Source organism: Astatotilapia calliptera, chromosome 23 (genome assembly GCF_964374335.1).
Source record: "Astatotilapia calliptera chromosome 23, fAstCal68.1, whole genome shotgun sequence".
Classification (NCBI taxonomy): Eukaryota; Metazoa; Chordata; class Actinopteri; order Cichliformes; family Cichlidae; genus Astatotilapia; species Astatotilapia calliptera.
In genome coordinates, this window is record NC_137443.1 from 22,144,131 (window position 1) to 22,161,780 (window position 17,650).

Below are 17,650 nucleotides of genomic sequence, written 5' to 3' on the forward strand. Positions count from 1 at the left end.
GTCTCAAAGCCTCTGTAACCTCTCTAAGTTCTCTGCAACCACTTTTTAGCAAGGAAAAAGCTTTAGAGTGACTCATGAGGAAACTCTCAAAAAAGAACCAAACAAGTATACACATTCTGTGATGTGTCCCCAGAGTTAATCCTTAACTCTACCTCATAAAAAAACCCTATCTGAGCCTCCATCTTGACTTATCTAAGAAACTCTGCAACCCTCTTGTAGTTTGTTACAATCCTTAAGGACCCCTAGATCTTTTCGTTGTCATCAGTGGAAAAGATAATAACTCACTGCTTTTTTTCTTTCACTCAGAATGACACACTGCAGCTAAGCTTCTTTCTAATTGTAAAAAACACAAAAAGCTCCAGTTATTAGTGTCAAATAAAGCATCTTTCCTTTGCTCTGTGTTTGATTCAAAAGTGCTAACATTTTTGGCTTTTTCTCTTCTGTTGTACTCTTCGAGTGTAAATCAAAGTTAATGTTCGGTTCATGTGTTTCCCTTGCTGCAGTCTAGTTTGAAATAGGAAGCGTGTGGAAATTTACCTTCTGTTTTACTTCATGTTTAGAAAACTGCCACTTCCTCTGACAAAAATTTACAATGTCGCCATCAAGTACCTAGTTCCTCCTAAACAGTCATCTACCCCTCGAGTGTCAACATACCTTGGACTCAACTGCTGCTATCAGAATACCCATCCTCACAGCTCATGTTGGTAAGAGTGTCATTTCTTATCTGAATGTCAGGCTTCACCCCCCTCCACATTAAGACCAATGCTATGACCATAAACCAGACTTTAAAAATGATCATGTTCTATAACTGCTTTCTTCTGGAATCTGCCAAGAAAAATGTGATTTTTCCAGGACTAGTTAAGCGAATTTTCTCAATGCTTTTTTTTAGAGTTAACTTTCAATAGCATTTGATCCCAACAGGGGTTTATAAGGTTTCCAGTTGTCCCTTGTGCGCCTTAACTTGATTTCAGGGGACCACTAGGTTGTGTCTCAAAATGGTTAGAGCAAAGGGATCCTAAAATTGGGCAAGTGTTTCTGGAAATTCTTTGTTATTTATTAAACATAAATAATCAAATAAGCTGATTAGCTCCGAGCCCTTTATGTCAACTTCATTCCGATTTGACCTGCAGGTGGGTGGCAGTTCTGTGTGCTTAAAATGAACATTTAAGGATATCCACTTGCATTGACATGTAACAGACTCAAGAGTAGAAAATAAGTAGGTGCAACTGAGTATTTAAAGCAGTTTAAAGTCTGAGATTTTGCATCTTTGGTCATGTTTGGTCCTTAAACAAGGCCGAATAGGACTTCTTTACAGGATATAAACATATTTAGTCCAACTGCAATCAACCTGAAAGAAGTTATTTGGTGTTCTCGGTCAGAGCAATGTTTTAGCTGGAAGTGCAGAGTAATTGGGATAAAACCGATCTTATCATTGTATGGACCTTAGCTGTGGTCAACTGTTAGCTGGTACCTTGGACTGAAAGTGAAAGAAAACAATTGATAACAAAGTCCTTCACACCTTCTTAGGAAAATGAAATGATTTCTTTTTAACTGTGTTGGCTTAAGGGTTCATTATCACCTTTTTTTGTTCTCCATCTAATAATTGTTTTCTCAAACTTTGATTAAGAGTAACTGGAGGAATGATGGGAAGGAAACTGCCTCTGCAGAAAGGCCACTTCCTTATTAGTAGCCTGAGAAAGATTATAAAAGGAGTAATCAGTCACAGCAGTCTTCACTCTCCTCCGCCACCATTTCCTGTCTCCCTTTACATTGTCACACTAACACTCTCTTTCACACACTCCTTTCAGAAACAATTTTCATAATGGGGAACTTTATCGCCAACGAGGGACTTTCAGTCTTTGTTATTGTGAGTATATTTAATGATTTTCTCCTTTTGGCTTCTGGTATGACGTCTGTTCGTTTTTGTTGTTTTGTTTGGGTTTTTTTCATTCAAGCTGCATTGTCACCAGTGTCTCATTAATGTGTCATAAAATAGTTAAGGTATATAAATCAGTGACTAAACATGGAAAAACAAGCTTTTTCTTCAGAAAAATATGATTTTTCTTCTTATTGATTGAACCAAATAGGCTTTGGTTGAAACAGTTAAACATTTTTCCAAATATTTAGTTTTAATTGGTTAAGCTAAAAAAAAAAATGGCTGCTGCAGATCGTGGTAATAGATCTGAATTCTTTTCTGTGTCAAGGATAGACTCATGAAACTGAATGAAGTATTCTTTGGCATCCATTCTAAATTTGAGCTGATGCCACAGTTTTGAGCCACGTTTTTAGTTGCACTTCGATTACAGTCTGACTTGTTTTCTGAACAAAGAGAAGTCATTTTCAGCAGGTAAAGAAAAATGTTCTCCAAGTTAAGCACTGAAAGTGTGCCATTGTTGTAGTGGGACTTAAACAAGTGCACTTAACTGATATTTGCACTCCTGGTGTGTTAATAAAGATGCTTTTATCTACCCTGAACTGTTGCTGTATTTGCAGCTGATTTAAACCTGAGTGTGTTTGGGTGCATTTTACAGCTGGTATGGCTGGGGATCAACGCCTTCCTGTTTGTCCATTTCTACATGGCCTTCCTGGTAGAGAGGTGGTATTACACCAGAGTCCTGCTCGGGGTGAGTCCGACCTGCAACTTCACTTCTGTTGCACAGACTTTCACTCCAAACTGAGTCGGTATTTGTAGATTTCTAGTTTTTATTTCTTCAGAGAATTTCCAAGCTGTTAAACACACAATTGCACCTATTTCAAAAGTTGTAGGCAAATATGAAAAAAAAAAGAAAAAAAACAGGACTCTGCCTTTTTCATTTCCTCAAATTATAGCTACAGTAAAAGTTTAAAAGTTTCTAACATTACAACAAGAAAATTAAAGCAGACCCTGCAACCCCACCCACTACTCTTTTTAGTACACTGTAACTATGCAACAGAATAGAGAAGTGATACAGTGCAGAGCCACGGCAATAAGTTAAACAATCTTGCATTAAAAAGAAATACATTTTTGCAGTTCTATGTTCTAAATTATGAATATTTTATTTTGTTTTATGTGATATTTGGATTTTTTTTTATATGTTAAGATAAACTCGATTCATGATACCTATCTATACATGCAAATGAATTAATAACGGTCTATTTTAACTCCAAGAATTGACCTTTGGAGTTGAGATCGCACAAATGTAAAAAAGGTAATAGTGCTACCATGTTCTTTTTAGAGAGAAGAGACTTTCTCTTGGCAACGCTTCCAAACAAATCTAAACAATGAAAGCAGTAAGGGTGTACTTAGGTTTTGCACTGGACTGCATACAATCCTGTGAAAATGTTCCCTTTCTCATGACTGAATCTATCTGTAATGTATGGCCATTTTCTAGGCAGTAACAAGTATAATTATTATGTTATAACTTTAACCCAAATTAGCTGAACTGGTTAATACCCTGAAACGAGGAAGGGAATTTCCCTTCCTGGGGTTGGTTAAAGTTTCTGTTGTGGAAATGCCAAAATTTCCTGTACGCAAGAACAAAACCCATCAGTTTGTTAACACTTCCACAAATAATTGGTCCACATGGAAGATATCAGAGCCTCATATCTCCCATTCAAAATAACCACTGTGAGAGCTAACGATTATTCCCTCTCACCTGATCACGTTTATGGATGGGACTGGCTTACGGCGATGATTAACTCCTCATTTCATTCATTTTTAAATTACAAAGTTGCTATCAGAAATTGCACATGAACTATTAATGCTGCAACTTAATTAGTTTGTTGTCTGGCAGCCAACAAGAAAAAAAATTAACAGATTTGTAAAAGTGTGAGTGACGCACTAAATGTTTCTAATGTTTGAATGCTGGGAAGTTATTAATTGCCATTTGAAAAAGTTTTTACTGTGATAAGAAAAAAAATAATAATTATATTTTAAACGAAGTCCACAAAGAGTAAAGGTTAAATGCGGTTACTATAAAAAATGGCGTGATCAGATATAAAAATAGGGAAAACAGATTTAAGTAACTTAAACTATGTCATCTTTATACTTGTTTGTAGTCATTAATGTGCCTGTGAGGTATTATTGGATCTTTGTTGGACTTTGTAATAACGTTTTGTGTTTGAACAGTGCTATCAGCCTGCATCAAAGGCCATTTCTGTCGGGCTTTGCAAATATTTCTGATTATATCTTGTTCAAATAAAACTTGCAATTTAGGATTCTTACACCTGATACACACATATACACCCATGTTAAACACTCCTTATCTACATAGGCATTATTCGACAAGCAAACGTGCACACAGAGAAGGGAAGTAAGTTACAGCTGGCTTCATGACACACTGACTTTGGACCAGCAGCTGCACATCTGGCTTCAGGCCAGCAGAAGTGAAACATTGCATCTCGTACTTTCTGTTTTTCAAATTTTAATATGGAGAGATGAGGAACAGTATTCAGCGTGGCTGCATCCTGCTTCTTTAGAGAGACTGTTTTCCCAAAAGTGTTGAGAAACCTGTAAGCTCCAAAAAGAACCTCAGGAAAGCTTAAAAAAATGAATCATTTACACTGAAGGAAGGGCTCAGATGATGATTTGGGGATGAGGGACTGGGTTTGAGGTTAACAATACCATGTTGAGATGAAGTTAATTATTGATGTAAAACAGAGTGGTGAGAGCACACGTGTATTCTCACCAGCATTTACTGGCTCTGTAACTGCAGTACAATAACACTCTGATGGAAAAGATGAATAAATAAAGAAAGTGAGCCATCAGGGATTAGCTTCAGCTCATCAGGGCTCTTCTGGGGATTAGAGGATCTAGATAATATATGCATGCATGCATTGTGGTACCAATGACACGGTGTTAAATTAAAATGTGTGTCAATCTCTATGAAGTCTATGACTGCCAGTATTAAATGATAGAAATGACTCTAATGGAATTTTTCAAGCCATTTCCAACTGCTGTAGGGTGTAAAGTCCCGGATCGGTTCACAGCCCATCAGCCGTCCATAACCGTGCTCTAATTTGATTTATCTTGTTGTTTTGCCTGTTTTTAAATAAGAAAATAAAAAATTATATCCATTAGCCTTGTTTGCAATGATCTATTTAAGGTTTCAAGTGACACATTAAAAGGCATTCAGACTTCCACAAACCTCACTAAATAACTGCTGCTTGACATTTCCATTTACTGTCCAGTTCTAGTTCTTCTTTTTGCTTAACACCTGTCAGCAGTTAAGTTTCAGGTTTATATAAAACTCTTTTCACCTCCTACTGGTGAACTGTTATACGTGACTGGTGAGGGAAGTGAATTTGAAAACTTTTTATTGTAACACACCGTTTTTTTATACTCTCCACAGCAAGCTTTGCCCTGGGCCAGAGCTCCTGCTGCCTGCCTGAATTTCAACTGCATGCTCATCCTGCTGCCAGTCTGCAGAAACCTCCTCTCCTTCCTCCGCGGCACCATACAGGTATTCATTAAGGATAAATAACAGATAAATGAAAATCTGGCTTACCACAAAACGACAGTATATAGCATGTAATGTGTCCCATTATGTGGAAAAGACTTGATAGAAGTAATGAGGGTATAGGACCAGATTCTTCTGCAAACATTTGCTTACCGGCCACTTTATTACTTTATTAGGTTGAAATGTTTTCAGCTTGTGCAAAAGCACCTTATCCTACTAGAAGGAACCAATTCAATTCAATTTTATTTATATAGCGCCAAACAACAACAGTCACCTCAAAGCGCTTTATATTATAAGGTAGACCCTACAATAATACATACAGAGAAAAAACCCAACGATCAAATGACCCCCTATGAGCAAGCACCATTAGAAGTCAGATACACTGTGATCAGCAAAAATACCGTAGAGTACTGTAGAAGAGATGCTCTGCTACAAACTTTGGTAGTACCAAGTGGCTATTTGAGTCATTGTTTCTTTCATATCACCTCAGAGCATTACTGTCCTCTGACCTCTGGTGAACTGGTGAACTTAAATCACCTTGAGTCCACATTCTGATACTCAGTTTGAACTGAGGTCATCTTGACCAGCGGTCCCCAACCCTTTTTTGCGCCACGGACCAGTTTATGCCCAACAATATTTTCACGGACCGGCCTTTAAGGTGTCGCGGATAAATACAACAAAATAAAACCAATACCGGTACCGAAAAAAAGAAGATTTATTCATAACACATGTGAAAAGACCCAGGAAAACCGAGTAAACGATAAAAACGATAACAAAATAACGCTGAAAACCGATAAAAACCCTGAAAACCATGCATTTCACACCTGAGCCTCAACTCTCGCAGCCCGGTACCAAACGACTCACGGACTTGTACCGGTCCGAGGCCCGGGGGTTGGGGACCACTGATCTTGACCATTGATGCATGTTTAAATGTACTGGGTTTCTGCCATGTGATTGGCTGATTAGTAGATGTTGTTAACCAATAGTTGAACAGGTGTACCATACTTATTAATGCTGTAGTGGTGTATTTGCTTGTGCTTTAATATTCATCGCTTATTAATTTATTTTTGTGTGTTTCTCGTTTAAATTCAGTGCTGCAGCCGCACAGCAGCTCGCCAACTAGATCGAAACCTAACTTTTCACAAACTGGTGGCTTACATGATTGCCTTCCATACAGGTAATTTTTCTTTTTTCTTAACATGTTAAAGGGGTTGGAGCAATCATTACCCCATAACTAATGATAGCAATGATTTAAAGCATATTAAAGTTTTAAGATAGATTTTTTGACATAGCTTGAGGTTGATAAACTGACTAAACTGGTCAGTGGAATATACAGATGAGTTTGTGAGTTTGTATATCCCACTGAGTAATGATTAATAATAAACCTGCATCTAACTTTAACTTATGACCATTTAATGAGTAGTTATGCAGTAATGTCTGCCCAAACAGAACTGTATACATTTTGGAGAAAAGCACTGAATATTTATAGTGATATTTTTCCTTTTTCTCTGTTTCTTGTAGCTGTGCACATTATTGCACATCTGTTTAACTTTGAGTTTTTTATGGACGCCCAGCTCAATCGCAACACCAGCCTTCTGACCTTTGTTCTGTCAGAAATTGGTAATGGGGACAACGCCGCCTTCCTCAACCCCATCAGAACAAATGAGACGGTGAGTTGTTGCCATTGCCAGGCTGCCCTCATTTTTTCCTTTTTAGTACAAAAATAATGGTGAGATTAGTCATATGAGCTGAGTTTTCTTGTATTGCAATGATGTCTTGAAATCTCTGCAACTTCTTACTAAATTTTGTATTGAGTAGTATTACTTCATCTGGCAAACTTCCCTTTTTCTTAAAAAAACCTCAAGATCAGTTGTGAAATTTCATCTTTAATGATACTGTTTCTCAAATACAATTGTTCATAAGCCAAAACAGAAACTTTTGACAATTGATATAAGCAAAAAAACAAAAAGAACATAAACCTCATTCTTTCAGACAAAGAAAGATTGAGGTTCCGAAAAAGACAAAACATGCACATGAAAATATTTTAAAATGTGGTACCGCCCACAACGAAGGGTGTAATTCCGCCATGAAGGACCGTTCTTCCTTACCAACATACAAGAAAAAGTAAATACCATCAAAACTTGCAGGTCTTTCTTTTCTTTAACAATCACTGTTCAAACATAACTTTCAAAAGGAGTGTACAAGAAAGAAGTGTTTACTTTCCTGTAAATTACCTGGAAGGTAGGCAAGGTTAAGCAACTCCATAACAGCCCAAGCCCAAAAAGTACAGTGTACTTACAGTACAAAATGGGGAAATGTTTTTTTGGTTTTGTTTTTCTGCAAAATTACCAATACATTTTAATTACTGCTTAAAAACGTCTTCTTACTGTAAAATAGCACAATTGTCCAAACTCCCACAGAAAGACAATCTAGAAGTAAAACAAAAGTGATCATATTTGGTGCACATGATGAAGAGTGGTCAGAGGTCAGAGACATGGTGCCTTCACAGTGATCCAAGAATTGCAAAAGGGTAGCACGGTGGTTTGGCAAGCACTTTTGCCTCACAGCAACCACGTTCCTGGTTCAAATCCTGACTTGGGCCTTTCTGTGTGGAGTAAACATGTTTGACTTCCTCAGATGTACATAAGATTTGGTGATTTTAACTTGACCATCGATGCTAATTGGGGTTAGCTAAGTGCTAACCTATTTTAATTCACCAATATTCCAGCTGACTCTTTAGAGACTTTTAGGCTTTCCATTTCATTTTATAAATTCCGCTTTCCAACATTTCTAACATTTGTTTCCTTCTTGTTACCTTGTGTTAGACAATCAACCTCTGTGATATAGGGAAGTATGACAAAACAGCCATTTAGTAAATGAGGGAAGTTAGTCAACAAACATGAGGTGTGTCATTACAACTGAAGCAACTGAAAAACTGAGGCGATGACTTGGGACTTCATCCCACTCTAGATTAATCATCTGTTTGGCCTTTTTAAAGAGAAAATCTTCTCAAAATGTCATCTGTAAACTGCATTTACAGAATCCTACCATTGTCATGTTCACCACCGTCGCTGGGCTGACAGGTGTGGCCATCACATTAGCACTCATCCTCATCATCACTTCATCTATGGAGGTCATCCGCAGGTCATACTTTGAGGTGTTCTGGTACACGCATCATCTCTTCATCATCTTCTTCATTGGACTGGTGTTTCACGGCTATGCGTAAGATAGCACAAAATTTCAACCATAAAAGGACTGCCATTAGTTGTCTTTTTCTGACCTGAAACACTTAGCCACACGTAATTCCTCTTAGAGTATTTTGCCCTCAATGAGCTTATTACAAATGATTTACTTGGTTTCTGTCTTGACCAGACTGGATCTAGCCACAACTTTATGTTTCTATCCTTAATGTTAGTGCACTTGTTGGAGCCAGAAGTGATATATACCAACGGTATATACTGCTATGCCATTGGGCAATGTAACATAGGAGTCTATGTGAACTGGCTCCCTTCTGACTCCCAGCCTCAAGTGAACTGCAGTTTTGTCACATAATTTTTCAGGACTAGTGGTTTGATTTGGACATTTGGGCTTGATCTTGGTCTTTAACTCATACGCATGTTATACTGATCATAGTTTTAACTAATAGTCAATACTATTTGATTCTTGAACTGTCATTACTCTGACTTGGTCTTGAATCAGTCTCTAAACTGGTAAAATTTGTACTTACCTGTGATTGAGCTTTATAAATCATACACTTAGTTTTAAGGATTTACAAATTTACTGTGTGAACAAAAATATTGGGCCATGCCGCTTAGTCTGTGAATTCAGCTCTTTCATACAGTCCCATGACCACGGATTCAACCAACCACAAACTCAACCATCAAGCCATGCAGTCTGTCTTTTCAAACGCTATTTCAGAAATGTTTGATTTTACAAATCTCGCTGAAATCACTGGGAGCCCCATGGCATTGCTTTCCATAGTCATGCAGCTCCTGTAGGTGTAATGTGCAGCTGGCCCAGTAATTTTGTCTACATAGTTTATAATAATATAATTTCCATTAAATTAATTTAGTTAAACTAAATTCCCAGGTCTCTCTTCAAATAATCATTGATACACATGTTTAAGTGCTCATCTTTTCTCTGTGTGTGTCTGATTGTAGGCGTATTGTGCGAGGACAGACGGTGGCCAGCCTGGACACAAATAAACCTCAAAACTGCTCCGACAAGTTTGAAGACTGGGGTAAAAATGGCTCCAACTGTGCTGTCCCAGAATTTGCTGGAAACCCACCTGGGGTTAGCTTCGAATTTCTAAACTTCTTACCAGCCCAAACACTCAGCAAGTTGCATCTCTTCTCAGGCTTTTAAGAAAAGTACTTCATCCAATATTTTCCCCTTCTTCAGACATGGAAGTGGGTGTTGGGTCCCATGATCCTGTATGTGTGTGAGAGGATCGTCCGCATCTACCGATCCCATCAAAAAGTGGTCATTACTAAGGTCGGTCCTGCCTCAGTTACACTGGTATACATTTTTTAGGAGCTCCACCAAGCTTGTTTCAACTAAATATCTGAAGAAAAATGATTAAAAAATGCATGTCTTTCAAAAAAGGTTGACTTTTAGCTGCATTATTACACTAATACTACAACTGCAGATTACACTTAACACAGCAGGTAACAACACAAAGGATTTTAGAGTTGTGCCATGGAAATTATTACTACTTGAAACTGTATTTACTTTCAATAGCTACTATGTGGTCAAAAAGGCTGAATAAATAACTGTAATTATAATTCTATTGTCCCTGTACCTGGTCTTCAGGTGGTTATGCACCCTTCCAAGACACTGGAACTACAGATGAAGAGGAAAGGCTTCAGTATGGAGGTGGGACAGTACGTCTTCATTCAGTGTCCATCTGTCTCCAGGCTAGAGTGGCACCCCTTCACTTTGACCTCAGCCCCTGAGGAGGACTACTTCAGTGCTCACATCCGTATTGTCGGGGACTGGACTCAGGCGCTGTACGAGGCCTGTGGAGGGGACAAAAATGAGCCTCAGGAGGCCTGGAAACTGCCCAAGTAGGAAAGATTGACAACAGAGGAAAATTGTGCTTTAAATTGCTTGTGATTACAGTTGATTGCTGCCTGTCCAGTGCGCCTTTGAAAAGTTGGCAGGAGGGGTTTCATTTACAGCCCTGAGAGGTTTATTGTGTATGTCTGTTTCTCTTCCCTCACATAAGAAATGAGTAGAGGGGCACAAACAGTAAAAATCATACAATATTAAGAATACCATCTTTTCACAGTGGTCCTGCTGTGCAAATTTGAGCACTAATTCCTTTCTATAGACCAGACAATGAAAGAAGGAGGCCTTTATTTTGAGCTGCTGCCTCGAATCACCTTAAGGCCAGTGTACTGTTTGCTTGGATAGACCTTGATTGGACTTGCTAGACAACAGCACAGTGACCAAGTCTTCAATTATCCCTTAATAATCCTGAAATTATGTCATTATTTAAGTTGCTTGAAGGCAAAACAAACAAATAGCTGTTCTAGATGACAACAAAAAGAAGCTAATATTTAAAAAATATATACACATTATATAACTGGCCTTAGATTTTTTTCTAGAATTTGCCAAAGCAGATGCAAAAAAATGGCAGTTAGCTTGAGACTGAAGTCATGTATGCAGCCTTCATTCAAAATGGCAATGCACCATGCCTCTTTGCATGTCTGCTGGAGGTTGTGCAGACTTCAGCCACTTTTGGAGGCATAGCATGGCAACATCGCAAATATTTCTCCGTCCAAAGGAAGACAATATGTTATATGTCTTTTTTCAGCAGTTTAACGTCCACAGTTTTCAAGATATCTTTTTCAAGCATTTGACCTTATCTTTATTGTTAGCACCAAAGGTCAAAGCTGACCTTGAAAAAAATCTTTCAAAAAAACATATTGATTAATATGTCATATGAAAGGGCAGAGCTGCACAATACATTTTGAATTTTTTGGATACAACTTCCTAAAAAGACACCATAACAATCTGACATTATCACGTTGTAATAAAAAGGTGATAAAACAAGTTTTAGTACAGCCCTTTAACATCAAGAGGAGGCTCTCATGCTCATGCTCTGTATAGTTCCTTGTGTAAATCTCAGTATAATGTTGGTTACTCAAGCCATTTCCAGTTCCACAAATTTGTAACTTAAGCTTAATTTATTTGCCATAACACAGACAAATAAGAGAATAAACAAAGAAAAACTCACTATGCACTACAGTCACTTAAGTAAAATCATTATTGTAATTAAAAAGTTCAATTTTTAGATCTTGTGATGTACATCATGAATTATTGGGCCATCACAATTATCTTGTTAAAAACAACTAAATAAATAAATAATGGAATCTCTTATAATCTTAACAGGGTCAAAACATTTAGCAAAAAAACATCAGAGAAGAAGATCATGTGTTCATATATTCAACATAATAAAGATTTTCTGGAAATTAGCATTAACCTAATAAATCTAATGAAGTACTAGGAACTTGTACGTCCAATACGTGAGTGCTTAATTTTACACACAAACATAAATGTGAACAATGACAGTGACTAAACATACAGTAGCATTACCAAGCAAGTAGCATTGTCTCTCTGAGGGACAAAAAATATCTTAATTGCTCACATTTTAGCAACAGTTGCACATTGGAAATGTCAGATTTAGTTAGTGGTGGGTTAAGCCACAGAGCCCATGGGTCTTTAGTTAGGGTGTGGGGCTAAAAGTCCCAATACATCCACATGTTAAGCAAGTTAGCAAGTTAATCTTTGAGATAAATACACATAATCAAAGTTTTATTGGGTAAATAAAGCTTGACTTGAAAGCACAGAGCAGAGTAAAAACAGGATATAAGATTATTTTGTGTATATTTTGTTGTCAGGGTGGCCATAGATGGCCCGTTTGGTACCGCCAGTGAAGACGTGTTTGGTTATGAGGTGGTCATGCTGGTGGGTGCAGGAATTGGAGTGACTCCCTTTGCCTCCATCCTCAAATCTGTGTGGTACAAACGCATCCAGAACAACCAAGATGTCTTTACCAAAAAGGTGAGCGAGAACTTTAAATTAAAAAAAATGTGTTTAAATAAAACTAACCATATCACATAAGCCCCACATGAAGCGTTCATAATGAAACAAAAATAAAAATTATTATCTACAACATCTGTCTGGAAGAAATGCTAGATGCTACATATCCATTTTGCTGTGAAACTATTTACTGAAGGCTTTGAGTTAAAAAGTGTGAAATAAGAGTGTTTGAAATGAACCAAAAAATAAATGATAAATGTAAGTAAGTCTGAATGTCAGGTTAATAAACTGTTTGCCAGATCTACTTCTACTGGCTCTGTCCGGAGACCCAAGCCTTCGAGTGGTTTGCAGACCTGTTGCAGTCCCTGGAGGGCCAGATGACGGAGAAGAACATGATGGGCTTCCTCAGCTACAACATCTACCTCACCCGCTGGAAGGAGCAGGAGGTATGAAGGCACTGATATAAATTTTTATTTCTGTGGGCTGAACTGACAACAAATACCATTTTTTGTGATTGAAGAAATCTTCTTATGTTATGGTTTAATGCATGTGGTTCTTAAATTAAGCAAAAAGTCATAAAAAGAAAAAAAGTGACATCCATCTGTCATTTCCTTTAACAGGCGGCTCATTTCCGTGTTCACCATGAGGCAGAAAATGATCCGATCACCGGACTGAAGCAGAAGACCTTTTACGGGAAACCTAACTGGGACAATGAGTTTACCAATATTACTTCGCAGCACCCTCGGTGAGCCTCTTTAACGTTATTATCTCTCCATAAGCAAACACAGTCCATGATCTCATCTACTCAAGAACTGCTGTTACCTCTTCACTACATAATGACTGAAAATGTAGTTATCTTATCTTATCTTATCTTATCTTATTAAACTCATCTCTGGTAAACTGGGAGAAGTGGTCAGCACATCATACCAATCTCAGTTATAAAAGAATGAAATGGGTCAGCATATTTTCTTCCACTTTGCCTAATTTTAGGCAGCTTTAAAACTGAGTAGATTTACTCAAGTATTTTATTTAGTAGAGATTTTTGTAATTTTATTTGAGAATATTAATATCATGCTGTGTCGTACATTAGGTCCATTACAGCTCAGAGTGAAATATCATATACAGTTACGTAAAAAGTCAAGGTTTTCTGATGCAGTAAATAACAAATATATAACTGCTTGCATATTGCTAAATACTCAAAGACATAAACAGGAGAGTCTTCATTTTGTAGAGCACCCTTTAATACTGATAAGACATTAATTGGTTAGTCAACGAACTTTACAATTCCTGCATACCTGTATGATACAGTTCGGTACATCAAAGGAAAAAGTTTCTCAAAACAACAAAATATCAGTCCGGCACACTGTATACGTTACCAATAATGTATTAAGGTAAAACGATTTAGTCAGACTGACCTTCAGCATGTACAAGTTATATTTTGTGATAATATAAACTTTATAAATTGTGTTTCTCCTTGTAATTGTGTAAACTATTTTATTAGCAGTATCTCCCAAGTTGGTGCCACTTTTCGTTACTTTAAAGGTCATTTCATACTGTTTTTAAAGTTTTACCAATAACAAATTAGGTAAATAAGAAAACACTCAGTGTATTAATCCAGTATGGATTTTTATCTTTCTTTATCCATCTGTATTTTATCTTTAGTTGCAGGCCTGTACAAACTTACTGCCACATTCTGCGCCTAACATTTATTTATTTTTTTCATCCATTTCCTGTTTCTTGAAATTTTAATGCTGGTATGTGTAGTACCTCTATTTAAATGGGGTCCCTGGGATCTTTTTATAACACTGGATTTAACTGCCTGTAGGAAATAGTAAGTATTTAAAGCACAGACTTACAAATACACAAATTCAGTTATTCTGTGAGAACTTTTGAATTGTTTGCAAAACAGCAAAATGCAGGTGAAGTTTTGCTGCTAATTCATTGCCTTTTGATTCTTTCTGAAGCTATTAAAGTGTGACCACTGAGTGGAATACAGCCATGACTGTTGCTCTGATGAATGCTATAAATACCAATATCTATAATCAAAGTGTTGGGGTGTTTTGTGCCTGCAGATCTAAAGTTGGTGTGTTCCTGTGCGGTCCGCCTCAGCTGGCGACATCTCTGGAGAAACAGTGTATGTCTCATTCAGCTGCTGATGTCAAGTTCATCTTCAATAAAGAAAATTTCTAGGAAAACAAAGAAAATCAGAAACAGCAGCTAGATCATGATAAAAAAAAGGGGAACTTTCCAAGTAGCTGCTTGATTATAAGTTATCAAGTTTTCTCTGAAAAAAGAACAAATTTACATTTGGAACAAGTGGCAGCTCATCGGTGACGGGAACAAGCTTCTCATCACGTCTTCACCGCAGACTTCTGCAAAGATACAGTTGTTACTCAAAATAAACCCTGTGGCGTTGTCTAGGTTACTGTCTTCTCCTTTTTTGTTCCATCAACAAGTGAAACCGCCACTTTCAGAATGTTTTCTCTCGTCTTTTTTTTTTTTTTTTTTTTTGTTTCCACCTCATTGATTTTCCTTTGTGCCAGAAGTGGATTCATCTTCTTAAAAGGCGGTTTCAATTCCCTAACAGTATGAGGGAAGAGGTGGAGGCCTTTAAAGCTTTGGCTGCTGCAAACGTTCTCCATGGACCGAACAAGCTCCAGGATGCTTTATGCTTTTGTGCTGCCGTGTTTTTTCTATGAGAGCAGAAATGTGGCAAAGACTTTTATGGCTAGAAATGTTTTGTTTAGCTTGTTTTGATTAAAAAAAAAAAGGACCAACCAGAAGCAATCTTCTACTGTGTGATTATTTCCTGATTTCTCTAAAAAAGTTGAATAGCTGTTTGATCCAATCCAAGAACAGGAAGGAGCAGAAGGCTACCTGCTGGAGTGCTTTCTGGAGAAGGGTCTGTCTGTTTCAGAGGTCTGGGTGGTGTTGCTATAAGAAAAGGAGAGCTGTGGCATAAATCTGGGTTATATGCATGGTTGGATTTACTAATAGAGGCTCTGTCACCTAAAGTTCATTTTACCATGTGAGACTGCTTGTTGTCAAATAATCAACCACAAAGGAAAACACATTTAAAATTGCTCTCAATCCTTTAATGAAAAAACTCAAACTCAATCTCTTGACGATAGTCAAAAAGATCCTCAAAGGAGACGAGAAAGTAGTTCCACCTTTTTATTTTCATATTTAGCTGATTACAGTGTTCAAAACTCTTAAAAGGTATATTTCATGATAATTATTATACATTTTGGTTATTGCTGTTCTTTTTGTCATTCTTTTCAGACATCAGATGTCTATATTGTTGTCATACTGTAAGTCAGGGGCATCAAACGTAAGCCTGGACAGCTTTAGTGGATAGATGTTGAACTTTAACAGCATTTTCACAAGTTCTGTAGTTTTTCCTACTGATAATGACTCCCACCACTCATTGCCATCCATACTATCCCAAACTACAAAGACATTTTCTTTGAATGAATTTTCTACACGTTTATCACGTTTTTACTGGTTCAGCCCACTTCACATCAAAGTGGGATGTGTGTGGCCCATGCAGTAAAATTACTATAACATCCCTGCTGTAATTATTTTGGATTCACTGCTTTTTTCTTTTTAAATAGTAAATGAAAAAACTTTTGGAATCTGCTGAAAATATTTCTTAACTCATAATGTCTAATAAAAACTAAACTAAATTTAAACTTCCTGACTTTTCACTGCATTCCTGACAAATGACCGCTTCAATTTGTTCAAACTTCGCTGAAGGACACTTGTGAATATGCTCTTTTGTTGCTTTTTTAATAGAGAATGAATTGTTCTTCTTTTCATGTTGCAGGAAAAAAAACACCTTTGATTCTGTTTCTGCAGGAGAATGCAGTGCTTTGACTGCGAGGTCTTCCTTTCCAAATGGTTTCATCATTGTGTGAAAGATTTTAATCAACAACGTGTTGGTATTTAAATAATGAATACATTTTCTCCAGAGCCTCTAAAGCTAAACGTACAGCATGAACTGTTTAATGAAGTAAAGACATTTTAAAATGTTACATGGACGAAAAACTCAATTTAAAGAAAACTTCTGAGGTCTTGGTTACTAGTTGTCAAGCTTCAAGACTTTAAAGGTTTCTCATTTTTACAGTTTCAGTTTATTAAACCAACTGATAAAGTCAAATTAAGTTGCACTAATTTGTACAATTTAATAATGGAAAACGTAAACATCCGTATTGCTGCTAACTTTTTGCAGTATGATCTCAGTTTAATTATTGGGTTAACAGTAGTTTAGTGCTTCTGCAACAGTAACCAGCACGTCTGAGGAGGACAGGGAGGAAGGAGCCATGCAAAAAAAGGTCATTCACCAGCTTGTGCAGCTAGTTTTCAAAGCGCAGCCCTACTCGAAAATCGTGAAACTAATGGCAATGCGTTGAAGACACAGTTCTCTCACAGTCAGCTGTCCTACTGTGTGGTGAGTTACTCGATCCACGTCTGCACCGAGGGAAAAAGTCTCTGTGTTTGTTTCCCGCTTTGCTTCTGCAATCTAAGAAAGATATTTTCCACTTTTATAACTGCGGTTATACTTCTCTGTGAGTGTACTATGCATCTACGGTTTTGATTCTGCATAGCGTGCATGAGTGCAAGTGCTCTAAAAAAGAACAAGAAAACACATATTATTAATGTAATAACAAAAAAAATGCCCTCCGGTCAATGTTGGCAACCCATCTAGTTAATATGGCCACACTGTCCACAATGCCCAGCACCCTCATAGAGTCTCATTCTGACAGTCTGGTTAGAAACATGCACATGAGGCACAAACACTGCTGGGTTCATGCTCTTCTACAGCCCTGTTCAGCTCTCGTTGCATAACAGCTCATTTCCTGGTATCTCCTCCACACATGAGGGTTTGCTGGAACATGGGCATCCTTCCTGTGATGTTGAGCATGGTTGTGCCATCCTGTTGGAGCTGGACTATCTGTGCAACCCATTCAGGTCACACAGGTACTATCTCAAGCTACAAGCAGAAAAAAGCAAACTAAAGAAAAATAGTTAGGAGGAATATAGAGAGAGCCACCAACTTCAAAGCCGTTACTCTTTTTTTTTTGATTGTCTGATTGTTGTCAACGCTGTCCCTTTGATTTGCACCAAAGTTGTTGAAATAGACTCAAAATCCATGAAGTTTAACT

General features: G+C 37.4%; 1 protein-coding gene across 1 annotated transcript; it reads left to right on the top strand.

Annotated features, from left to right (window-relative positions):
- Positions 1-652: 652 nt before the first annotated feature.
- cybb (cytochrome b-245, beta polypeptide (chronic granulomatous disease)) lies at positions 653-16,177 on the top strand. Its single transcript, XM_026158598.2, has 14 exons — positions 653-704; positions 1,809-1,867; positions 2,532-2,624; positions 5,331-5,441; positions 6,531-6,615; positions 6,960-7,108; positions 8,479-8,660; positions 9,599-9,731; positions 9,840-9,932; positions 10,251-10,504; positions 12,344-12,506; positions 12,785-12,931; positions 13,106-13,230; positions 14,558-16,177. The coding sequence occupies exons 2-14, from the start codon at positions 1,823-1,825 to the stop codon at positions 14,673-14,675; spliced, it is 1,698 nt and encodes a 565-aa protein (XP_026014383.2). The 5' UTR covers positions 653-704; positions 1,809-1,822; the 3' UTR covers positions 14,676-16,177.
- Positions 16,178-17,650: the final 1,473 nt, after the last annotated feature.

Coding starts and splice junctions, on each gene's coding strand:
- cybb (XM_026158598.2), top strand. CDS start 1,823: ATGGGGAACTTTATCGCCAACGAGGGACTTTCAGTCTTTGTTATT. Junction 12,507..12,784: donor AAGATGTCTTTACCAAAAAG/GTGAGCGAGAAC, acceptor ACTGTTTGCCAG/ATCTACTTCTACTGGCTCTG. Junction 13,231..14,557: donor ATTACTTCGCAGCACCCTCG/GTGAGCCTCTTT, acceptor TTGTGCCTGCAG/ATCTAAAGTTGGTGTGTTCC.